This window comes from Macrobrachium nipponense, chromosome 28 (genome assembly GCF_015104395.2).
Source record: "Macrobrachium nipponense isolate FS-2020 chromosome 28, ASM1510439v2, whole genome shotgun sequence".
NCBI lineage: Eukaryota > Metazoa > Arthropoda > Malacostraca > Decapoda > Palaemonidae > Macrobrachium > Macrobrachium nipponense.
In genome coordinates this window covers 39,563,506-39,590,238 of record NC_087217.1, presented here as the reverse complement: position 1 = coordinate 39,590,238, position 26,733 = coordinate 39,563,506, and the positions used below count along the sequence as shown (strand labels likewise).

Below are 26,733 nucleotides of genomic sequence, written 5' to 3'. Positions count from 1 at the left end.
TCGCCATTAACCGCGGGCCACTTGTACAGTAATATTATTATTATTATTTGACTTGGAGGTTTCGATAAACTATTCCTTTATAATAATAAAAATGATATTGTTATTTTACAATAAAGTTTTGTACATACTTACCTGGCAGATATATACTTAGCTTACGTCTCTGACGTCACGACAGAATTCAAAACTCGCGGCAAATGCGACAGGTAGGTCAGGTGATTCTACCCCCCCACCCCGCCCTGGGTGGCAGGTGTATGAACCAATCCCCTTTCCAGTCATAATTTTTCTTCCACCTGTCTCCTGAGGGGAGGCTGGAGGGCCATCAATCGTATATAATCTGCCAGGTAAGTATGTACAAAACTTTTATTGTAAAATAACAATATCATTTTTGTACAGAACTTTCCTGCCGATATATACTTAGCTGATTGACACCCTTGGTGGGATGGGCAAAAAGACAGAGCTAACAAGGAAAAGGGGAAACAACATCTGTTGTAGGATACTAACAAACCTTGGTTCTTACCTGATAAGGCTGAAGACTTCATAGTTACTGTCCATTAGTCTGCAAAGCCTGAAGAGCTACAGCGAGGGCGTGACCTACAGCTGAAAAGACTCTTTGGGTCTACCGAAGGGATTTGATATCCACTTACTCAGTAGAATCCAAGTCGGATCATGTCCATGGGGATTCGCCCTCTTAAATGACAGAGCCTGACCACTACCAATGCAGGGAGCTCTAGCACAAACAGATCACTAACCATTCTAATGTTAGGCAATACGAATAGAAAGAGATGCCTACCCGCATCCTCTTTCAAACAACCATAAAAAACACAATACAAAACAATAGGGGAAAAAATTTACAAGGATATGCTTCAGCTCCCTGCCCCAGCACCGAATCCGCCCGATACATACGGGCCTAACGCGAAGCACTTATCGTAAGTAATCTTGACGTCTCTAAGGTAGTGGTTGCGAATACTGAATTGCATCTCCAGAATGTTGCTTTCATCAGGTTCTGGAGTGACATATTCTTGTTGAAAGCCAAGGACGTCGCAATGGCTCTTACCTCGTGAGCCTTGACTTTCAAAAGCTTGAAGTGATCCTCACCGCAAGCCAAATGTGCTTCCTTCACGAGGCTTCTAATAAAGAAGGACAAAGCATTTTTAGACAATGGTCTACTGGGATCCTTTACAGAGCACCAAAGTCTGTCTTAATGCCCTTAAGAGACTTCTTCCGCTGGAGGTAGTATCTTAAAGTCCTCACAGGGCAAAGAGTTCTTTCTGGCTCTTCCCCTACCAGGGAGACTAAGCCTGGAACCTCAAACTCCTTGGCCAAGGATTTGAGGGTGGGGTTCTCGTTCTTAGCTAGAAAAGAAGGAAGGAAGGAACAAATCACGGAATCTCCTTTGAAACCTACCCTTCCTTCTAGAGCATGAAGCTCACTAACTCTCTTGGCAGATGCTAAAGCCAAAAGAAACAAAGCCTTCTTCGTAAGATCCTTGAAAGAAGATGATCGGGGAGGTTCGAACTTCGAGGACCTCAGGAAACGAAGAACCACATCCAGGTTCCAGCTCGGAATTTGAGACGAGGGTTTCTTGCAAGTTTTCAAAAGATCTTAGCAGATCATGTAGATCTTTGTTGTTGGAGATATCTAAATCCTGTGCCTAAACACAGCTGCTAACATGCTCCGATATCCTTTGATGGTCGAAACTGCAAGACCGCATTTTTCCCTGAGAAAAACCAGGAAATCTGCGATTTGGGTCACAGAGTACTGGGAAGAGGAAAGCTTCTGGTTTCTGCACCAAACGTCGAAAGACGTCCCACTTCGACTGGTAGACACTAAGGGTAGAGGGCCTTCTAGCTGATGCGATAGCCTTCGCTGCCTTAGCTGAAAACCCCTTCGCTCTGACAAGACTTTTGACAGTCGAAAGCCAGTCAGATTGAGAGCGGGGAGGTTTCTGTGATACCTGTCGAAGTGGGGTTGTCTGAGCAGATCTACTCTTTGTGGAAGAGCTCTTGGAAAGTCCACCAGCCATTCCAGTACCTCTGTGAACCAATCTTGGGCCGGCCAGAATGGAGCTACCAGCGTCATCCTTGTCGCTTCCGAGGCCGCAAACTTTCTGAGTGTTTGACTCAGAATCTTGAATGGAGGAAAAGCATAGACGTCCAGACCTCTCCAGTCTAGAAGGAAAGCATCGACTGACACTGCTCCTGGGTCCGAGATCGGGGAGCAGTAGAGGTCTATTCGCTTGTTCTTTGCTGTCGCAAAAAGGTTGATATGAGGTCTGCCCCATAACCTCCACAGGTCCTGGCAAACTTCTGAGTGCAGAGTCCACTCCGAGGGAAGCACTTGATTCCTCCTGCTCAGGAGATCGGCTCTGACATTCCTTTCTCCCTGTACGAACCTGGTGAGGAGAACGATCTTCCTTGCCTGAGACCACAACAGCAAGTCCTTCGCTGTTTCGTACAGGGAGAAAGAGTGTGTCCCCCCCCTGCTTTCTTATGTAAGCCAAGGCTGTGGTGTTGTCCGAGTTGACCTGAACTATAGCATTTCGGACGTGGGGCTCGAAGGCTTTTAACGCCAATCACACTGCCATCAACTCTTTGTTGTTGATGTGCCAGGACACCTGTTCCCCCTCCCAGGTGCCTGACACTTCTCTTGACCCTAGGGTCGCACCCCAACCCGTCTCTGACGCGTCGGAAAAACAATACTTGGTTCGGGTTTGGCAAGTACAGAGACAGACCTTCTGCAAATCAGGAGAGGATCTGGTCCACCCCACAGAAGGTCCTTCTTGATTCCTTTTGATATCCTGAAGGAGAATTCCAGGTCTAGAGAGAGACACCTCCAGTTCCAGTAAAGGAAGAATTGGAGAGGTCTGAGATGCAACCTTCCTAGAGAAACGAATTGTTCCAGCGAGGAAAGTGTCCCCAACAGACTCATCCACTCCCTCGCTGTGCATGCATCTTTCTCTAGGAAGGTCGTTAGTTTCTCTTGGCAACGAGCAATCCTCTCTGGTGACGGATATGCCCGAAAATCCGGAGAAACCATCCGAATCCCAGATATATCAGCTCTTGACTGGGGATTAATTGTGACTTCTGGAAGTTCACCAGAAGCCCCAACGAACTTTGCTAAAGTCAGTGTCTTTTGTAGGTCCTCCAGACATCTTTCTTGTGAGCTTGCTCTGATCAGCCAATCGTCTAGATAGAGAGACAGCCTCACTCCTCCAAATGTAGCCACTGCGCTACATTCTTCATTAAACCCCCCCGTGAAAACTTGAGGGGCTGTCGAAAGGCCGAAGCACAAGGCCCTGAATTGGAAGATCTTCCCTCCCATCATGAATCTCAGAAACTTCCGTGAAGAAGGATGGATAGGCACATGGAAGTAAGCGTCCTGAAGATCTAGGGACACCATCCAGTCCCCTGGACAAAGAGCCCGCCAACACTGAAGAAGTTGTCTCCATGGCGAACTTCCTTTTTTCTACGAAGACATTCAGGGCGCTTACATCCAGAACCGGTCTCCATCCTCCTGAGCTCTTGGGAACTAGGAACAGTCTGTTGTAAAAACCCGCAGAATGAGGATCTTTCACTAGTTCTATCGCCTCCTTCTCCAGCATAAGATCTACTGCTAGAGAGAGGGCTTGATTCATGATGGGGTGGTTCCTTGTACTTGGCTACCAACTCCCTCGGAGTCGTCGTCAACGGAGGTCTTGATAAGAAGGGAATGAGGTAGCCTTTGCGGACAATCGAGAGTGACCAGTTGTCCGCCCCTTTCTGGGCCCAGATGTCGGCAAACTTCAGAAGTCTGGCACCCACTGATGTCTGGAGAACTTGAATCCTCCTTCTTCCCTCTGATGGATCTAGAGAAGTCTTCCCTCGTTTAGTGGTCTAGATCCTCTAGAGGAAGAAGCTCTGGCAGGAGGGACTCCTCGAAAGGGCTCCTGCCTAACTGGAGTCTCTCTCTTGGTTTTAGCTTGGAAAGAAGAGTGAGGCTTCCTGGTAGACTGGGCTAGCATGTCCTGTGTAGCCTTAGCTGAAAGGGCACAAGAAACATCCTGAACGATCTTCTTAGGGAAGAGTTGAGGAGAGAGCTGAGAATACAGGAAGAGAGGCTCTCTGAGCATGCGATACTGATTTCGTCAGGAACGAACAGTACACAGATCTCTTCTTGATCACTCCCGCTCCGAAAAGTGAAGCTACTTCACTCGATCCATCCCTCACTGCCTTGTCCATACACGTGAGAACACTGATAAGATCCTCAGGAGAAATGGAATCCGGGGTCTGCGTCTTCTTGGCCAAAACGCCCAAAGACCAGTCTAGGAAGTTAAACACCTCCAGGACTCGGAACATTCCCTTCAACAGGTGGTCAAGCTCATTCAACCCCATGTCGTCTTAGCAGACATGAGGGCAGAGCGTCGAGAGGAATCCACCAGTGAAGAGAAGTCCGAGTCTGCCGAGGATGGAAGAACGAGGCCCAAGGGTTCTCCCGATTCATACCAGAATCCTAGTTTCCCAGTAAGCTTAGAAGGAGGGAAAGAGAACACCGTCTTCCCTTTCTCTTCCTTCGAAAGAAGCCACTCACCAAAACCTCTAAGCGCCTTCTCATAGAGATTGCAGGCTTCATCCTGACACAGGATGAAACCTTCGAAGTTTTCGAAGTCGAAAATAACGAAAGAGGCGAGGGCGGGGCGAACGGAGAAAAAGGGCGTCTCCAAATCCCTGAACCTGCGCAACAGGTCCGTCAAACGCTTGTATGAAGAAACGGAGGAATCTTTAGGAATTTCTTCTTCCGAGGGATCCTGTTCTTCTTCCGCCGAAGATCCTTCACGATCCTTACGATGAAAGGCTGTCTTGTCCTCAGCCGAGAGTCCATCCCTAGGCTCTTGGCGCCTAACGAACGCAGGGCGAAAATCTGGCGAAGAGCGCCTATCAGGCGAAGAGCGCCTATTAGGCGAAGAGCGCCTATTAGGCGAAGAGCGCCTATTAGGCGAAGAGCGCCTATCAGGCTCCTGGCGCCTGTCTAAAGGAGAGCGGCTGCCTGGCGAAGAGCGCCTGTCATGCGGGAAGCGATTATCAGGCTCTTGGCGCCTGCTGCGTAGGAGAGCGAATCTCTGGCGACGAGCGCCTACCAGGCGAGAAGCGTCTGACAGATTCCCGGCGCCTAACTCGAGGAGAGCGAAAATCCGGGAGAAGAGCGACCTTGAAGGAGAAGAGCGCCTACCAGGCTCTTGGTGCTGCTAAGCGAAGGGCGGCTGACAGGAGAAGAGCGCCTGTCTACCAAAGGGCGTCTGGTCACAGGAGAGCGAAAGCCTGAAGGAGAGCGGCTACCATGAGAAAAATGCCTACCAGGCTCCTGGCGTCTGCCAGCGGAAAGAGATCCTGTCTCGAGACGAGCGCCTGTCAGGAGAGGCTCGTCTACGGAAGCATGCCCCTTGTCCGACGGAGAAACGATGTCCGCAGGAGAGCGCCTGTCCGTTTGAAGAGCGCCTCGTACTACGATCCACTCCTGGAGAGAGGGCGGTTACTGACGAATAGCGTAAACCTGGAGAAGAGCGCCTGGACTTCTTTACCGGGAGCGAGACGTCCTTCCTACGACAAGAAGTCACAATCAAGAGTCAGCCAGAGCCGTAATCTGCGCCTTGTAGACTAGCCAACACACGTGTAGGAGACTTAACAAAGTCCCTTCACGGGAGACGCAGCTCGATCCTTACTAGGAGAGCGAAACTCCAAAGAAATCCTCGGTTTCTTCACATCCAATCCAGGATCTTCCGAAAAAACTTCAGGGCTGGAGGGGAAAGCGGAAGAAGCCTGCCAGGCTCTCTTCGACGGCCGAGCTTCCGAGGGAGCTCCACCACGTTTGGGCGAAGGAGAAGGCAAAGACGAGAAGCATTGCCGTAAGACTTCTCTCTTGGCGCGATCCAAGGTAGCCTGGGATCGAACATCAGGCGCTACCGAGGGGACGCCTGACCGGTGGGGGGGGTTCTCCCTAACCTTCCTGCGGCTTTCGAACTTTTACTCCTCCACTGGGTCTGGGAGTCTGGAAGAGGTCTAGGCCTAGAAGCATTAGGGAGCCGATCAGACGCACCCTCCACTGCACTGGGATCACTGCACAAATTGCTATCACTCTTACCTTCTAGCACTTTAATTTTCAGCTCCATGCTGCGATAGTGGCTCTCATAGGTCCACCTCCGAAGGCGCATCTTCGGGTTCGTGCAGGAAGCAGGGGGCTGAAACTGGTAAAGGCGCTACGTCTACACAGGGTTATCAACTTCAAACTCGCTAGCGCGAGACCTACTAGAACTCCTAGATGAAGCTTTCCTAACCTTGTCCTTCTCAAGCTTTCTTACATAAGAAGAAAGCACCTTCCATTCTTCTTCATTCAAAATTACCACATTCATTACAAGGGTTAAATAAATGAGCAGTCATTCCCCCTACACCTCATGCATACTGTGTGAGGGTCTACCGCAGCTTTCGGTAGCCTCACCTTACAATCGCTAACAGAACAAACTCTGAACAATAGTTGATTTCTTAATCTCTAAATCAGACATAATGAAATTCCAAGATCAAAAGAATAATCCAAAACCGGTCCACAAATCGCAAATGCCAAGCCAAGGAGCAGGTACTTCACCAAAAGTCCGATGAAACAATCCAGGGCGAAAATGATATTGTTATGATACAATAAAGTTTGTTCATTCTACCTGGCAGAATATATATATAGCTGTATTCTCCGAAGTCCGACAGAACTTCAAAACTCCCGGCACACGCAGTGGTCGGCCACGGTGGTAGTACCCATTCCCGCCGCTGGGAGGCGGGCGTAAGGAACCATTCCCATTTTCCGTCAGATTTTTCTAGTGCCACTGTCTCCTGAGGGGAGGTGGGTGGGCACTTGATTATATATATCTGCCAGGTAAGTATGAACAAACTTTATTGTATCATAACAATATCATTTTGTTCATGAATCTTACCTGCCAGATATATATATAGCTGAATCCCACCTTTGGAGGAAGGGGGAGACAGATTTGATTTTGGGAAACAATTGCATATATATGATTGATATTTTGGTTCCTTAACTGTTAGCATAGCTGACTTCGTGAGTACCGTCACCCAAGTCTGCTTCTGCTTTACTAGAGACTCCAGCTAGGTAGTGACCTGTGAAGCTGTTGAGTTCTAGAGGATCTGTCAACGGGGGCCTGACCACAATGCAACTAGATCCTATATTATAGACCTCCAATTTCGGGTACTGCATTCCTAGAGGTGCCAGCAAGGACGTGACCTGTGTAGCTGGTCGCGCTCTAATGAACTGTCACGGGGAGCGTGACCACAATGTGACAGATCATATAGGTGTTGTTTAGACACCGAATGCTGTTAATGCTTCACTGGAGGTGCCAGCAAGGACGTGACCTATGTAGCTGTGCGCTCCAGATGATTTGTCAATGGGGGCGTGACCCACACTGTGACAAAAACATTTTACCCTACTATGAGGGCGAAGCAAAAACATTACCACCTGACCTAGGCCTATCTGGTTAAACTTCGTAAAACCAAGGCTAATGGAGGGAAGTCCGCCTAAGGCGGCCTACCCAAGACCACAAAAAACTAAACACCTACATAAACATAATAAAAATAAAAAATAAAAAGAAATAAAATTAAAAAGTCCAAACTAACATATTATTTTCTAAAAGATAGGAAGAGTGCTACTCTCTGTCCCCAATATATTGTCTGCTGCGACATATGGGCCCAAAGAGTAGCAGTTTCTCGTATGTAATCCTCACCTCCCGAAAGGTAGTGAGAGGCAAACACTGAATTACTACACCAAAATGTGGCATTCAAGATGTCATTGAGTGCCATGTTCTTTTGGAAGGCTACCGACGTAGAAATAGCCCTCAGTCCATGCGCATTCACCTTCAACACTTTCATATCACTGTCTTGACAGATGAATGCACTTCCTTGATGGTGCCCCTCAAGAAAAAAGCCAAAGCATTCTTTGACACTGGTAACCTTGGCTTCCTGACCAAACACCACAAGTTATAAGAAGGACCTCTTATAAACTTGGTTCCTATCTTTTCAGACAGAGGGTTGACTTCCTAGCTATGCTTAGGAGTCTGCTTCGTCTCAAGAGCCTCAGCGAGATGTGACCTATGGTAAGAGTTCTTGTGGGTTTTGCCGATGGGGTCTTATCCACTTACTCGGCAAAGCCTAACTGGCATTTGTCAGTGGGTGCTAATCCACTCGTATGACCATACCTATGCCTATTTAGCATAATTAAGGAGCACAACACCGATCCCGATCACCTGATCCTAACACGAGGGTTTAGCGCTTAATTTTTAAAAAGCGTTAAACTAAAAATTAACTCACTAGTTAAGGATCAGTGTCGGCTCCCTATCCCAGCAACGTATCCGCAGACACGAACAACCAAGAGAAAAGGATCTCTTGTAGGTTGAATTGACATCCTTCGTGTAACGGGAGGTCAACACAGAATTGCATCTCCCGTAAGTGACAGCTTCATATGTCCTTTATGACATATTGTTATGGAACCAAGAAGAATTCATAAAAGCTCGCACTTCATGCATAGGTTCGAATGGACTGGACATGAGGAACTTCAGAACTACATCCAAGTTCCAAGACGGCAACTTGGGTTGTTGAACCTTCATCGTTCGAAAGATCTCAAGAGATCGTGAAGGTCTCTGTTGTCCGCCAAGTCCAGGCCTCTGTGCCTAAAGACAACTAAAAGCACACTCTTATAACCTTGATTTGTAGAGACTGCAAGTTTTTTAGATCCCTTCTCAGAAAAGGAAGTTCCGTCAATCTGGGCTCAACAGGTCGTGGTGGAGGAAAATGCCGTTCTTTTCTTGCACCAACTCCTGAAGACTATCCACTTCGATTGTACACTGCGTTGGAAAACGCTCTTCTTGCACTGGCGATAGCTTTCGCCATTGACGTATAAAAGCCTCTCGCTCTGGCCAAACTTTTGGATAGTCTGAATGCAGTCAGACTCAGAGCGAAGAGGCTTCTGAGGTACCTCTCGAAGTGGGGCTGTCTGAGTAGATCTGTCCTTACTGGAAGCGTCCTCGGGAAGTCTACTGCAAAGGCCATGACCTCTGTGACCACTCTCTCGCAGGACCAGAACGGGGCGAACAAAGTCATTCTCGTCCCTTCCGACACCGCAAACTTTCTCATGACTTCCCTAAGATCTTGAACGGGGAAAGGCTACGGTCCATCCCCGTCCAGTCCCAGAGAAGTGTGTCAATCGTCACTGCAGCTGGGTCGAGTACTGGGGAGCAGTACAGTGGAAGCCTCTTCGTTCTGGACGTCGCAAAGATATCCACGAGCGGACGTCCCCATAACCCCACAGCTCTTGGCATACCTCCTGATGCAGAGTCTACTCGGTTGGCAGAAGTTGACCTCGTCTGCTGAAGAGATCTGCCCAGACAATCTCTACGTACTCATGCTACAAACTTCGTAAGGATCATGACGTCCAGTGCCCTTGCCCACAGCAAGATCTCCTTTGCCAGAGCAAAAAAGGACTGAGACTGTGTTCCTCCCTACTTCTTCAAGTACGCCAGAGCTGTGGGGTTTGTCTGAGTTGACTTGGACTATTCGACGAGAGACTTTTTCTTGGAAAAACTGGAGAGCTAAAAAGATGGCTGCCATTTCCTTTAGGTTTATGTGCCAGGACACCTGTTCCCCTCTCCAGGTGCATGCCACTTCTTTCCCCCTAATGATGCTCCCCATCCCGTGGTGGACGCGTCGGAGAACAACACTAGGTCGGGGCTCTGAAGCTTGAGAGACGCCTCCGACAGCTACACTGGATCTAGCCAACATTTCAAGTGATGTTTTACCTCTCCTGAAATTTCAAGATCATGTGTAGATTCTTGTTTTCTTTCCAATTGTACTTGAGAAAAAAAATTGTAACGGTCTGAGGTGCAGTCTCCCCAAGGAAACAAACTTCTCCAGCGAGGAAATGGTCCCCAGTTAGACTCATCCATTCCCTCACCGAGCACGAATCTTTCTTAGGAAGGCTAACACTTTTGTCTAAGCCTTGCTGCTGACGTCCCTGGGACGAATAAAAGCTCGAAAAGCCACTGAATCCATCTGAATCCCCAGATACACGATGGATTGGGTTGGGATCAGATGTGACTTTTCGAAATTCACCAGTAGTTCCAGGGACTTCACCAACGATTAAGTTGTTTGAAAATCCTTCAGACACCGCGTTTGAGTGGAGGCATGAACGAGCCTGTCGTCCTTCGAAGATAACAATTTGCGAATGGAGAAGACTGAGGGGCCGCAGGCTGAAACTATTCTTCAAAAGAGGCTCGAAGCCATCGAACCAAGACCTCTTCTTCTTATCAACTGACACACGTTCGGGAAGATGGTAACCGTGCTCTCTAGACAACCTCTGGCGAGCTGCATGAAATCTAGAGAGCAAGGCAACTGGCGAAAGAGCGGAACGAGGAGAAGGATAAGGGACTGCCTGGACTCTTGATTGGCAGCCTATCATCCTTCCTCTCGCGATGTGGCTTTGCCTTTCTCACTGCAATCAACAAAACAAGTTGTTGTTGCAAAGACACAATCATCCTTTTCGATGGAGAACATTCCTTCTCAGGCAAAAGGCTGATCCTTTGAGAAGACGATGGCGAGGGGAAGCCCTCCTCCTTCTCCACATGGACCGCCAAGGATATATCTTAGGAGCGACCGAAGCGCTCAAAAGCATACTCATCGGAAGACGTCCTCTCCGGTGAAGATCGCAAACAGTAAAAAGAGAGAGGACGTGAAAGGCGTCCCCCTCCCTGTACATACATCATACATCTTAGCTCTCTTTTACTGCGGAAAGCCTTCCAATTGCCCAGGAGACGACTGCAAAGCAGAAGGAGCTAACGGACGAGAAGCGTCCCCCTCCGAGGAACCAAAGACGACGGCCGCCTGTGCGACCGATAGCGTCTTCGTTTCTCCTCAGAGGGAGCGAGACCCTCCGAGAGTTCCAACTCCTGCGCGGGGGAGGAACGTCTCTGAAGACTAAAGTAATCTTTCAAGATTCAAATTCTATGAGATTAGAGCCATGACATCACCTATAGACCGAATCTTGACTATGAGAGATGTTCAGAATCATTTCTAGATCATCTATGCTATTCCAGTTTTTCTGCAGGAAAAACTGGAGAGGTGTGAATTTCAGTCTATTCAGGGAAAAACAAACTTCTCCAGCGAGGAAATGGTCCCCTGCAATTCATTCATTCCCTCACCGAGCATGTTTCCTTCCCTAATAAGGCTGCGTTTCACTTAAACAGGAGTAATTTGAAGACACTGTAGAAGATTGTTCATTTGTTTCTTCCTAAAAAAGTCTCCTTCCTGAGATCCATTACTATTCTCTGATTCTCGGCGAATGTCTGAAGAAGCATTACGTTGTGCATCCATCCAGCGTCCTGCGAGCGTCGCGCTCGGCGCTGTCGTATTTGGCAGCGGAAGGAGTCCCCTTCATAATCGAGCAAGGACGTCTCGGCGAGCTAATTGACTGCATCTCTTGCACATCATTCTTGTTTCGAGGGAAATCATGTGTGCTATGCCGCTGTAGACTCGGACAGAATTCTGTTACCATGCGGTAAACAGAACCGAAAAGGTCTAATACATGATATATATACATACACATATAACATTTACACATATATTCTACTACGTATATATTATATATAGATATATATATATATATATATATATATATATATATCTATATATATAATATATATATATATATATATATATAGTATATATATATACACATATACATATATATATGTACACATACTCATTCATATATATATAACACATTCTACATACACATATATATATATATTTATTTATATTATTATTATTTATTTTTATTATATGAAAAAATGCTCGCAAAGTGAAGATGTTCAGCCATGTATGCTAGAATTCCCCTCAACCCGAGGCTAAGGCCGTGATTGTAGGGTAGAAATACGGTTAGTCCGTCAATCCCGCAGGAGAGAGAGAGACGTAACCTACTGCGCATGGCAGACAATCAGATGGAACTGAGCATGGCATTACGCCATTAGTGACAGCAGACTCAGAGAACGTTCGTCGTTCTCGCACTGCTCTGCCTGAGTTGACACCTACACCATTCTACGAATGAATAGGTTTACTACCATTATAGAGCAAAAGAAAAACAAATCCATCAAACTGATATATTTAAGCGAAACTGAATTTGATAAATATAAAAATGGCTAACTTGGTATTGTCCTAACAATACCTTAAATGTTTAAAAATAGGGAAACCGGCAACCCCTGAATAGTTGCAGGGAGAACCGATTAAATGTAATAAGAATAATCGTACTCTCGGTTGTACTCCGTAGGAGTAACTATGGTATGAGTATATAACTTGAACCATACAACCGTTTGATAGTAATATGACGTAAGGGCAAAAATAATATTACTATGATACAACATCGCTTGTTCACTTACCCGCAGATATATATCATACATATATCTGACTGGTAAAGTTTTTAATAACAAACGTAGAGTATTTTAGACACTTGGACAGCTACCTCCCTACTACATTCTGCCTCACCGAGGTAGGAGAGCCATCACGCGGTAGAATGAACACTCATGGCATTATCACTATACTTTCACTACACTACTATAACTTTCCAATGCAAACATGATTCCAGGCTACGCAAAGATTAAGAATCACAGATAGGGTATTACCCTCCAAAGACACTATTGTAGGGCCCGAAGGCATCACAGGTCTTTGGAGGGATAAATTCTACTGGACGGGTACTTGTGTTACACGCCTGGAGGAAGACCTCCTTGGACAACTATCACGTTCTAGTTTACGTACCTATGATTCATAAGCCTTCCACGCAGAATCAGACATATTTTCACACTCGTTGCAGCGCTCATCAAACATACAAACATGTTTCCTACAATTCGCGCACACTGTATGAGGGTCTACCGAAGTTTTCGGTAGCCTAACCTTGCATTCTTCCACACAACATACTCTGGCCTAGTCGAACTAGATCCAGACATCGTAAGTTTAAGGAAAAATCAAGCCAAAAAAAATCAAAAACAATCCACATTATCGTATGCCTAACCACCGATCCTAATCAAATAACCAAAAATCAATCGGGATACTCAGTGACCAAAAGAGTTCCAAAAATCCAATGACGGAGGTGCAGAAACACTTGTTGTCTGCACCGGCGACAGAAAATATCTGACAGAAAATGGGATGGTTCTTTACGCCCGCCTCCCAGCGGCGGGAATGGGTACTACCACCTGGCCGACCACTGCGTGTGCCGGGAGTTGTGAAATTCTGTCGGACTTCGGAGAATACAGCTATATATATATCTGGCAGGTAAGATTCATGAACAAAACGAGTAATAATCCAAAATCGAGAGGTATCGACAACAGATGTAGTCGACACCGGCGAACAGAAAAAATTATGACTGGAAAGGGGGATTGGTTCATAACACCTGCCACCCAGCAGCGGGTGGGGTAGATCACCTGAGACCTACCTGTCGCATTTGCCGCGAGTTTTTGAATTCTGTCATGACGTCAGAGACGTAAGCTAAGTATATATCTGGCAGGAAAGTTCATGTACAAAAATGATTATATTAATATTTAAACAAATTGAAAAACATGGTACATAAAAATTCTCTCATCTCAGTAAAAATGAGAGAGAGAGGGAGAAAGAGAATTACTTTTATCATTTAATGTTATCTAATTTACACATACAAGCTTGAAAACTTATACATTATATAAAAAATTAAACAAACACTTTTGCAGCGTTTTTTCAGGATTCGAAAATGTTGCGTTTGCATTCTCACGTCTTGAAATTCCAGCATATAATAATTAGTTAGGTTCCAATAAAAAGTTCATGCTATTGTGAATTAGCACAACTTGAATCATGGAAGATTGAGGTATTACTATACATATATGGGTTGTAGCTGTTGACCATGAATGGAGAAAAAACAGGAGCCAAAGAACCTTATTTGAGGACAAGGGAATAGTAGCCATTACAAGAGCAGGTTTTAGCCCTTTAATGGACCTATAGACTATAGTACGTATTGGAGTCTATATCAAACTCATCCTATAAGGGCTCTAACAGTGCAGCCTTGTACTCTACCACTGGTAACAGCAAGGTGCATGTGTGTGGAGGTAATTTAACACACTAGTATTGCCAGATAGGTGAAGCTCATAGTTTCTGCAACAGGTAACTAGCAATGTTAGATGCATAACTTTCACAGTACATTAGATTTTAAAAATTTTCACTTGAAGGTCTTGGCTCAGTTCATGAGATGCATAAACAACTATCCCACTCCCCTGTTGAGTGGGATAGAATAACAAATGGCGGTGAAATCAGTAACCTTGCATGTTGTTTTTATAGACCCAACCTATGGCTATTGGGCCAATTTTGAGCCACTAGTAGGCAGTTCTGCAGACAGTTAACAGGCTCTTGAACTCCTTAAAAAATCCAAGACAATGGAGAGAAGTAGATTGCCCTCCTGTTCCATTCTGTAAGAAAGTGTTTGGAGAGGCATACACAGAGAGCTGATTTGTCTCTCAAATAAAAAAAAAAGGTCCACTTTGAGATGAAGAAGCAGGTTGCCAATCACTTGAAGGGAAGGTTTGTCCAACATCCACTTACCAACACACAGAAGCTCTTGGTCCCTAAAATTTTTACTACAGCAGAAAAGAAGCAATAGGTTGCATTTCTTTTCAAGTTTTATATCTCCCAAACAATAATAACAGCAAAGACCTTACAGGCAAAATTTTAGTCACAAGTGACACACACTCAAAATCTTATCCACTTTGTTCATCACAGCACAAGGACGGATTAAACTTTTTTTAACGGAGACAAACCTTTTTATCCCAAGCCAGCACTTTAAAATAAACCAAAGTAAGTGCCCACACAAATTTCTATAATGCAAAACTGCAAATAAGTACAAAAATTAAAGTTAAATCAATATAAACTACTTACGTGTATGTCCATTGTATCTTTCAAAGTATATAAGCTTTTGAGAAGCCCTGTTCTTTGCCTTTTTTATTACTCCAGGAACCGTGGTAGATCTAGCAAGAGCAAATCCACCTAAGCCATTGCCATTTCCTGTGACAACAAACAAACTCATTCGCTTTTTTCGCCCAAAGATGCCACTCATGTGTGTCACAGTTTTGAACTCTAGTACTTTGGTATCAAACCCTTCAAACGTATCTGAAACAGTGAAAGAATGACTACTCTGAAACTCACAAAAATAAAAACATTCATTTGAAGGAATATAAAAATAGCTATGATAATTTGCAAATGAGCCACAAAAACTTCAATACTACTATCATTGCATGACATGATTTTCCATGGAATCCTTTTCAGATTATAATGTGATCAGTTGTTTAAATGCTGTATTTTGCTTGATTTACTTTGGAGATAGTCTAAAAATCAAGATTATTCTCATGTTTTACCACTGAATACAGAAAAATTAATAGAATAAAAAAAATAGCCAATTCAACTTAATACCCTTAATACTCGTATATGTGATGAAATGTGGATGTCTGTCACAATCTCTACATTGAATAGTAAAAGTTCAAGGAACTTTAATTTTTTCTACATAAATTAGTTTTCAAAAATTCAACAACTAACCAGTAGCTGTGACAGACAGCATTAAAAGTAAAAAAAAGTGGTGGTCTACAGCTCTTATATTGCAACTAACATCTAAGCCTTTCATTCATTATTGTTCCTTAAGCTATCTGCTTTGAAGAAGGAAGCAATGATACTTTCTCTGACCACTCAACTGTGTGTATCAACAATGGAGTCTTGTACAGTTGTGGGTACTCCATCCCATAAAACCCTTTTTGAAGCAGCATCAGGGATACAATTAGATTATCCTTATGATTACAGGCGACCCTTAGGTTATGACAACAGTCTTGACCTATGATGTTTCGTGGTTATGACGTGGGCCCCATAAATGATTAAATATACGTATCTTGCTCTGTTATTTTATAGTTTCATTTCATTATTTACTCGTACATTTATTCACATTACTGTACGTACTGCATTTTATATTTATGTCCTTCATGTGTTTTCTTACCCCATACGTATTGTCATAGAAATGTTGTGTTTTGATATCCTAGATTATGACTTTACTACTGTGTGTGTGGTAGTATAATAATATGTGAATGTGAATGAATGTTTAATTATTAATATTATGTTACCTTGATTAAGTTAGAAAAATCTTAAACTAATTTTACTGTATTGTGTTAATCTTGTGGGTGAGGGATTGTTGATTAATACTGGTCTTCTATTTTTTTTATTGCAGTACTTGTATTGAATGGGAATGAGTGAGCGCTGAGGCTTCCCTTCACCTACGCTCCACAGTAGACGCTGAGAGACACTTTTGCCAGTTGGATGTGGTCTCTTTTCTATCTGAGCCCAGCAGCGAAATGGAAGTGTACTGGCTAAATCAATGGCCTACAGAGTTTGTTGGTGCTGAATTGGGGAACAACGATTCAGAAATTGTAAATGGACAATCAGAGGCTCTATGCAGATGGAGCTGCTGACAAGAGGAAAATTGAAAGTTTGTGCAGTATCATTGCAGTATATTAGGATTAAGGAATTTGCAGAATTAGGATAAGGAATTAAGTTCAGATTTGCAGGCGGTTGGGTAAAGGTTGGGTAAAGTTAAGTTAGGCATTAGAGGATAAGATTACATTATAAGTTGTGAACTGTAATTTTAAGGAATAAATTAGGTTAAGGAAAATCTTATTAATTCACTGATCCTTCAAATCTGTTCTTATTAGTATCCTGCTCCAATTGTATAACCTGAAAAGCCCCCACAGCATTAGCAAGGTGGGGGAATCAGGTGCTTATTTAGGTTGTGTTCCAACTTACATAAAAAATCAGGTTACGACGTGTCATTAGGAATGAATGAATGAATGATTGGAAGTTTTCTGGCATCCTGACATCGAAGGTCATTGACGCCGATATCGTTTATTATAAATAAAGAATAAAAGTATATTCAATTAAAACCATAAAAGCAAATATATCATTGTAAAAGTTAAATAGCTTTCAGAACACCTGCTTCTGAAATAAATCTAAAAATGCCACTTGCATTGTATGACACATCATGTCCAAGAATCTTGCCAAGGATGAACCTGCCATCCTCACCTCGAGCCTCAAACAGATCATCTATTTCTTTCTGTGCTATAAGTGGGGGCATTCAGGTCAACAATGCTTCACGGTCAAGGTATCAAACAGTCGTCACAATATGGTTGGTGTTGGCCAGCTATCAAAAACTCATGTGTCATCCGAGTGTGACCAATTCTGAGACGACAAAGAGTAGTCTCCCACTTTCGGGGCATAACGTTATATTTCCAAGGGGATATAACATTTGTTATTTCTCTCATCTTATTATCAGCTAAGCTTTCCCAATGCTTTTGCCATTATTACAAATAAAATTCTTAATTGTAGGTAAAAATTCATTACATGGAATGGGATACCTTCTTGGTAGCAACTCAGCTGCAGCATTCTTTGCCAGTGAATCTGCCTCCTCATTTCCACACACCTACGTGTGCCGGAACCCAACAAAATAGAACTGTTATGCCTTTCAGACCAATAATAAAAAGCCACTCTAAAATCTTTAAAACCAAAGGGTTACTAGAATTAAAAACTTCTAAAGCTTGAAGGACACTTCTTGCATCACTAAAATGGTAAAATTGCCCTCATCTTTTAATGTTATTTTCTCAATAGCGGTTATATGCCATATAGTTCTGCAGTAAATATGGAAGATACTAGAGAAGTGCACCTCTACAATTAAAAGAACCACTATATACTCCAAATCCAACGAAACCCGCATGCATCAGATTTGGAGCCATCTGTATATATAAAAGTCGATTCCCTATGTTCTTCGACATGTTCATGAAAGAGAGACCTGGCTTCTAATTCAGTCATGTTCTTTTTTATACCATAAAATATTTACAAAAAGATATATCTGTAATTTCCATGGAGGGGGTTGCTGATATCTTGATGTATGTGACAATACTTTTAAAAGATTCAGAGCCTCAAGACACTTAACTTTAATGCTTTAAGTGAGGAACCCATGTCAACCTGCAATCAAATATCAAACCAAAAAATCTAGCTTCATTTACACATGGGATCCGTTGGCCTTTGATGTATATATCCGGGTCAGGATGTACTCCCCGAATACGACAGAAATGGACAACAGTAGTTTTGTTTGTCGAAAACTTAAATCCATTCATATCAGCCACTGAATAATTTTGTCAATTGAGAGTTGTAGTTTTCCTCTCAACCATCGACATTCTAGATCCAGCAAATGATATGGAGAGATCATCTACAAAATAATGGTTGAGAGAATATCTTGGGAGGGGATGACAGAGGATAATCCCATTAATGGCTAGTGCAAATAGTGTTACACTTAGCACACTACCCTGGGTAACTCCTTCTTCCTGACATCTCCTCTCTGATAGAGTTTCCCCCCACTCTGACTTGAAAAAATCTATGTGAAACAATGATTGAATGAACAATGGTAACTCTCCTCGTAACCCCAATTCATGAATGGTTTTAAGTATACCATATCTATGCAGTATCATATGCCTTCTCAAGATCAAAAAAGACTGTTACATGGGGCTGTTTGGAAGCAAAGGCTCACAAATAGAGGATTCCAGTCGCATCAACACATCAGTCGTTGAATGCATTTTTCTAAATCCACACTGGATAGGTGATAAAATACCCTTCTTTTCCAGGTACCATACCAGTCTTACATTGACCATCTTCTCCATGATCTTACATAAACAAGATTGTCATGCAATTGGTCGATAGTTTGCAGCTAAAAACTTATCCTTACCAGGTTTTAAAAAAAGGCTAAAATAATGGCTAGTTCCCAAACACTTGGATAACTATGATCATGCCATATTCTGTTAATAATGCTTAAAATAAACAACTTGGTATTAAACAGGTACATGTTTAATCATTGCATATGGAATTTCATCGGGTCCAGGGGCTGTATCATTACTACATGTAGCAAGTGCGGAGTCAAATTCTCTTTCAGTAAAAGGAGAGTTGTGACTCTTCCCTTCCTGTTGCAAAATTTAAAATTTTCTTTTCTTCATTGCTCCTAAACTGTGACGGTGACCAGGAGCTACGTCACACTTGCGTGATACATTTGAGAAATGATCCGCCAGGGCATTACTAACCTCAGTTGCTCCAGTCACATACTGATCATTCACTTCAACACTGGTGGTGGGTTGGGAGTGAATTTGCCTGCTATCTTGTTACGTTTCCTCCACACAGAAGATGGTGGTGTTCTACTGTTAATGGAGGAAACAAAAGACACCCAAGACTGGCGCCTAGCTTCTTTCATGGCACGACGGAACTGTGCTCTACATTTTTTGTATATAATTAAATTCTCCTCAGTACGGTGTCTGCGCAAACGGGTTAAAGACCTTCTTGTGGCTCTGTGCAGGGCAGTTAATTCTGAAGACCACCAGGGGACTGGTCGTCGTTTGAATAACCCTGTTGTTTTGGGAATTGAATTGACTCCTGCTGTATGAAGGGTTCCATTCAGCATGTCTATGGCATCATCAATATTTTCAAACTGTTCTGCATTCCCTTCAATTTCGCTTAGCTCACGAAATCTACCCCAGTGGCTGCCTTGTCAAGATTCCATCGTGGCGATCTCTGTAAAGGTGGACCATTGTTAGTGTTGATAATGATTGGTGCATGATCACTAGTATGCCAATCATCTAATGTCCTCCAATCAAAATCGAGAAGGCAATTAGAGCTTGCGATTGATAGGTCAATGCATGACAAGGGTACCTGTCTGGACATGAAAGGTGTGGGTGGGCTCCTCCTGTATTAAGGAGTCCGACATCCTCATTTTCCACAATTGATGATATAATATTGCCCCTTGTGTTTGCTAAAACATCGCCCCATAAAGGATGTTACCATTCAAATCTCCCAATAAGAGAAAAGGTTGGATTGTTGAATCACCTCCTACTAAATTATCATACAAAATATTATCATTTGGAGGTAGGTACAGAGAGCAAATTGTATATTTTCTCCCTATATCAATCTGTACAACCACTGCCTGCAGAGGTGTACGAATAGACAAAGATATTTGGGGAACATCTCGACGAACGTAAATGAGACTTCCGCCATGGCTCCCTGCTTGTTGATTATATGGTGTTCTATAGCTAATATACTCTCGAGACAAGGAGTATTAGCATCAAGCTTGCTTCCTGTAGACATACAATTATGGGAATGCTCATGAATTAGTAGCTTAAGTTCTTCATATTTGGCCCTTAAACCCTGACAATTCCATTGCAAAATGGAGGAGAAAACTATGGATCACTTCTGGAAGACAGCTTGGATGAGGTCTTCCCATTGGCAACTTTTAATCTAACATTATTTCCTGTAGGTTTCTTTAGAGATGGTCTTGATATATTGGGTTTTACGTTTTGTCTTTTTCTTTTGTCTCCTTTTGATTTTTTATTGTCTCCTTTTGATTTTTTCTTTGTCTCCTTTTGATCTATTTGTTGAGGCGGATGGTGGACCTCAACTTGAATTTCTGATTTATCAAGTTATCTTCCAGTTGATCAGAAACATCAACAGATAAAACATCAAATTTATTTGACGTCATAGCTTTAATGTTTCTGATGAAGGGGTGAGAGAGATGGAGGTCTCTCTCTTTTTCGATTAATAGGTGGTGGGCTTCTAGGTTTTTGCACCTTCCCACAACAGGTGCACCAGGCAAGTTGGTTTTAAGTGGAACCTCCATCAAATCAGGCAAGGACATGGCCTGAGAGAGTTTGTATATAATAGTAATGGGGGACGAAGGTTGTACGAGGATGGGGGCAATGCCCCACTGTTAATACACTGTGGCAAAGCCTCAGAAGGCAATATGCTTACCTCATCATGCAGCATTTTATCATTAGATGGTATATTTCTTTTTATAGAACTATTGGCAGCTGGCTAGATGGGATTTAGATTTTAGTGCCTTTGCATAACTACTTGATTTATCTAATAGTCTTTTGGCATATCCCACACTTATGTGTTCTAAGTTGGATTTGTTAAGGGCAGCTTCTTCCGACTTATACAGCTCGCAGCTCCGGTCAGTGGATTTATGATTTGAGCTGCAATTTAAACACCTGGCTTCAAGTGCACATTCTCCATGGTAAGATTTGGAGCAAATACACAAAATTTTTTCGTTTTTGCAAACTTTTGACGGGTGTCCAAATTTAAAACAATTAAAACATTGCAGTGGCTTCTGCTTGAATGGTCGAACTTTATAATTTCATTTCAATAATAATGCGGGAAGGTACATCAGCATCCTGGAAAGTAAGGATAATCATTGATGTACCTGGGACTTTGTGTACTTTCCATACATTTACTGACACATGGCCCAGTATCTCCTCCTCTGTAAATTCATACAGATCTTTGTTAAAAACTACTCCCCTTCCCTTCCGTAGCTAAAATTTAGGTGGGTTTGACATCTAACTTAATATTATCATCATTTGTTTTAAGGTTGGATAGTATTACAGATTGTGTGCATGATTTGGCATGGATAAGGTAACTATTTTTTCAAAACGAGATATGTCTCCCGGTGCAATAGTTCCTACTTTTTTCTGAATTAATTTGCATATTTTGAAATAATTCCCTGTAACCCCCTGAGATTCAGCTACAAGCCACATCGGTGGTTTTGGCTTCCTCTGGGATGGGCATAACTACATCAGCATCTTTTTCAAACCAGTCCGCAGGTCTATAAACATCCAAATCCTTTGGTACCTTGTTGCAAAGAGCAGCCATTATGTTCAAGTTATTAATTTTGATATTATTAATATTACATATTGCACTAAATGCTTCGTCATGACTATTGTAAGATATCATGAATCCCATTTTGTATCTTCCAGTTTCATTCTTATTTCTGTTATAGATCCATAACACTCAAATTCTTTATATATATCATAATTTGTCTCTATTGGAATTTGGGTAACATGAAGGATTCGAAGTTTCCTTGCGTTTACCCAGATTACTCAATTTTGGAATAACAATGGAATGGTCCTTCCTAGTTCCGAGGTTCCCATCAACAGAGTTTTTTTCCCTAATTAAATTAGCAGAGGTCGTCAACAGTGTCTGAGGTTCGCCATTCGATCCAGGGTTACAAGAAACATTAATTTCCGTCATTAAATTAGTTGGGGGAAAGAAAAAGTTAGACTGTCTGACATCCCAAAAGAGAACCCATTATCCTTTCATGAAATTAATTTCTCCACCAATGACACCAGCGAGAGCTGCTTCCCAAATGTCCACTCCCTACCCTACCACAAAGGGATGGTACCACTATGATTAGAGTGGCTCAAGTGTAAGCCAAACCCGCTTGATGGGACTGAGAGCATTACAGGAATACAATCATCCCCACTTTAATCATAGCGGCAGGCAAACCGGACAGAATGCCGAGAGTCCTATCTCTATGAAACCGGCCAACCCCTGGAATCCGAAGGCCAAGTTATGGTTCGAGAATAGTCCCGCATGCCAGTATGGAAATACTGACATTCCGAGGTGTCCAAACATTATCGGGTAGTTGGCAAGACCACCACAGCTCCCACAATTGGTTTTGAAAAAATTTCCAATCCCGGATATGATGTCCCTCCAAAAAAACATCGGACAGTGAAATGGGTAAGAGTTTTGACAGCAAGGTTGGAGAAAGTTGATAAATATGAAGAAGAATAAAACAATTATAAGTAATTAGAAATAGGATGAGAGAAATTTAGAGTCAAACTGAGGAAAAACAAAAATTCCCCAGTTCGAGAGCCCTCTTGCCCGTCACCAGGCTTCAGCACGGGAATGATATGCCGTGCGGAAGCCCAATGACTTCATCAAGGCATTCTCTCATTAAGAGTTAGGAACGTATGTACCTCCATCATAACCTGAGGATAGCCTATATCTCAATTGTTCAGAATTATGGCCCTCTCCTTTCTTCAATATGACATTTTCATACTAATAAAAATGATATTGTTATGATACAATAAAGTTTGTTCATACTTACCTGTCAGATATATATATAGCTGTATTTTCTGAAATCCGACAGAATTTTAAAAACTTCCGACACACGCAGTGTCGGCCGAGGTGGTTAGTACCCATTCCCGCCGCTGTGGGGGCGCGGGTATCAGGAACCATTCCCATTTTCTATTCAGAATTTTTATTTCCACTGTCCCCTGAGGGGAGGTGGGTGGGTACTTGATTAATAATATCTGCCAGGTAAGTATGAACAAACTTTATTGTATCATAACAATATCATTTTGTTCATGAAACTTACCTGTCAGATATATATATAGCTGAATCCCACCGTTGAAGGTGGGAAGGGACAGAATAGAAGGATTTTGGGAAACAAATGCATGCAGATGATTTACATCTTGGTTCCACCTGTTAGCATAGCTGGCTTCGTGGTTACTGCCACGTAAGTCTGCTTGTGCTACTAGAGTTGCCAGCAAGGTAGAGACCTATATAGCGGGTGCACTCCAGATGATCTGTCAACAGGGCGAGACCACGACATGACTAGACCATATTGACCATACCATGAGGGGCTAAGAAGTAAAAATATATATATATATATATATATATATATATATATATATATATCTATATATATATATATTATATATATATATACCACCACCTGACCACCTAGCCAAAGTTAAAGTGTTTTAACTAAGGCTTAAGAGTTAAGAAGTCGCCGTTGTCGGCTACTCAACGACTAAATTAAGAGCTCTTCCTAACCATTTTCTACAGGATAGGATGAGTGGTACTTCTTGCCCCCAAGATTGTGTCTGCAGACACGTATGGCCCTAGCGAGCAGCAGATCTCATATGCCATCTTCACATCTCGCAGGGAGTGTGAAGTGAACACAGAGTTGCTTCGCTAAAACATGGTACTCAGGATGTTGCTGAGTGCCATGCTCTGTTGAAATGCTTCCGAGGCCGCGCCCTCACCTCGTGAGCATTCGGATAAAAAGATTTCAAATCTTTGTGCAAACACAATGAAGGAGCATTTTTGTTTTGAAAGAACTCCTTACACTAAAGCCAGGGTGTTCTTCGATATGGACAAGTCTGGTCTTTTTCGGAACACTCAGATTGCCCGAATGACTTCGACTTTCTTGAGTTTTATGTAGATAAAACTTGAGAGACCCGACAGGGCACAGGACTCTCTCTGGCTCCTGCCCACTAACTTGTGCCATCCTTGCTTCCAAGCTCCTGGCCCAAGGACAAAACGGGTTTCCATTCTTAGGCACAACGGAAGGCTTAGAGAGCACACCGCCTTGTGTTCTCTAAAGCCAAAACTTGTGACGATGGCTTAAAATCTCACTAACCCTCTTTGTCGTATCTAGGGTGGTTAGAAGAAGGCCTTCCTGATCACATGCAAGAAGTTAACAGGTAGGAGAGGTTCGAATGCTTTGACATCAAGAACTTCAGACTACGTCTAAGTTCCATATTGAAAGCTTCGATCTGGACATGCACAATCAGTCCGTCTGTACTAAAGTCAGGTGACCGACCAGTTGACAGTCAGACGAATCAAGGACAGCAAGGCTGTACCCTGAAGACCATAAGGCACTATTCTTCACTGAAGGATGAGTGTCTGGACTGCCTGGGTGATTCAATCTAAGCAAACCTTGAGGGGTGTATCAACGCAACCCAACGTCGTCAGCGAATCAACTCCTGAGCAACTCCTGACTCGGAGCTTCTGGTGGCCAGGAGAAAGGAGCGAGGAGCAAAAAGGCGATTCAGTCCCGAAGGAAGAATGCCTGACAGTCCAACCTGGTCTCATGTTACACGATCATCGGGGGTGTATAAACGCAACCGACTTCGTCAACAAGAAACTCAGGGCTACTATATGTCGCCTGATCTCGCACGAGTGTCCTGACTCCGAGAAAACAGTGAGACAAAAAGTAGATGGTGAGCGAGTTTCGAGATTCCACAGAACTCAAAGATCTTGAAGGGCTTTGTTGTTTGACAGAAGCAAATCTCTGAGCCCAAAGGCCGTCAACAACATATTTGCATATTCTTTAAAAGTTGTGACTGCCAGCTTATCCCATTCTTCAGACGGAAAGGGAAGACGGTAATCTTATTCCTGTCAACATCTCGATAGTCTGAACGTAGTCAGACTCAGAACGGAGAGGTTATAGGTACCTTTCGAGTTAGAGTAGACCGACTCTTTCGGAAAAGGTCCTTGAAAAGTGAACTAGGAAGGACGTGACCTCTGTGAATCCAGGATCCTGAAGGCCAACATGGGGCGATCAGCGTCATTGTCGCTCCCTGTGACGTCATAAATCCTCTTATTACATTTCCTAAGCGATTGAAAAAGGGGAAAAGACTAAACATCCATCCCCGTTCAATATCATAGGATGGCATTTAATGGTACCGATCCCGGATCGAGAATAAGGGAGCAGAGAAGAAGAAGCCTCTTCGTCCTCAACATATCGAAGAGAAGAATGAAAGGGCGTCCCTAGTCTCCACAAATCTCAACATACTTCTAAAGAAAGATTCCACTCGGAAGTCAGTAGTTGCTGCCGTCGATCGAGACGATTCGTACGGACTTTTGCAATCCTGTAACGAACCTCTAGAGGATCGTTACATTCTACGCCTGTTGTTATAATAGGATCTTTCTCGTAAACTCGAACAGGGACCGAGAGAAGATACTTCTTAAGATATGAGAGAGCTGTGGAATATCAGAGTGATCTGGACCAATGGTTCCAAAAACTCGTTTCGAGGACTGGAGGGACGACCGAATTGCTTCTACTTCTTTCAGATTAAGATCCAGGACATCTGAAACCCTATCCAGATGTTCGGCACCTTCTTTCTATCACCTCAGGTGATAGACGCACTGAGAGATGTTCAGAATCATTCCTAGATCTTGAATAATATTTCAGTTTCCCGGTAGGAAAAAAAAAGGATGTGGAGGTCTGAATTGCAGTCTATTCAGGGAAACAAACTTCTTCAGGAAGGAATGGTCCCCAGCAAGCTCATCCATTCCTCCCCGAGTATGCTTACTTCCCTAATAAGGCTGCGCTTTGCCTAAGCAGGAGAGCATATAAAAGTGCAATGTTGCGGTAGACTCGTAGTTCTATACCGTGCGGTAACGAGCACCGAAAGGATTAAGAGATATCTCTGTTGAACATAGTAAGGCAAAACGAATGCAATGTTTATTCATTCACGTAAGAAATCCCCTCAATCTTAGGCTAAAGTCTGTGATTGTAGGACAGAGATACAGTTAGTCAGTCAATCCCGCAGGAGAGATGTAACCGCCAGCACAGAGATACGGTTAGTCAGTCAATTCCGCAGGAGAGAAAGACGTAAGCTACCGCGCATGACAGCGCACGAGCTGGTACTGGGCCTGGCTTGGTTGGACTGGAGGACAGACACGGCAGCAGCCAGCAGCTTACGAACGTCGTCTCTTAACTTTATGTCTGGGTTGCCAGCTACCCTATTCTACGAAGAAATAGGTCAGTTATTTTTTGAGCAGAAAGAGACTCTCAAGCTGGTATATTTAAGCGAAACAGAAAACGCTAAATATATAGATGCGTTTGTGTCGTCAGAACACTACCATACAACGGTAAAAGATAAATCGGAAACTCCTGGAAGGCTGCAGGGAGTAACGATTAAATGTCCTTAAAATAATAGACAATAGACCTCTCGGTTGCCATCCGAAGAGGTAACTACAGCAAGCGCATATGACTTGAACCAACCAG

General features: G+C 43.3%; 1 protein-coding gene and 1 pseudogene across 1 annotated transcript in view; one reads left to right on the top strand and one right to left on the bottom strand.

Annotated features, from left to right (window-relative positions):
* LOC135201679 (small ribosomal subunit protein uS5m-like) overlaps positions 1-26,733 on the top strand; it is a 170,576-nt pseudogene that overhangs the window by 36,363 nt on the left and 107,480 nt on the right.
* The window catches only part of LOC135201879 (small ribosomal subunit protein uS5m-like), a 49,200-nt gene that overhangs the window by 3,550 nt on the left and 18,917 nt on the right, over positions 1-26,733 (bottom strand). The window contains exon 3 of the mRNA XM_064231180.1: positions 14,967-15,197. Coding sequence (XP_064087250.1) covers positions 14,967-15,197 — 231 coding nt within the window. The remainder of the gene's footprint in view (positions 1-14,966; positions 15,198-26,733) is intronic.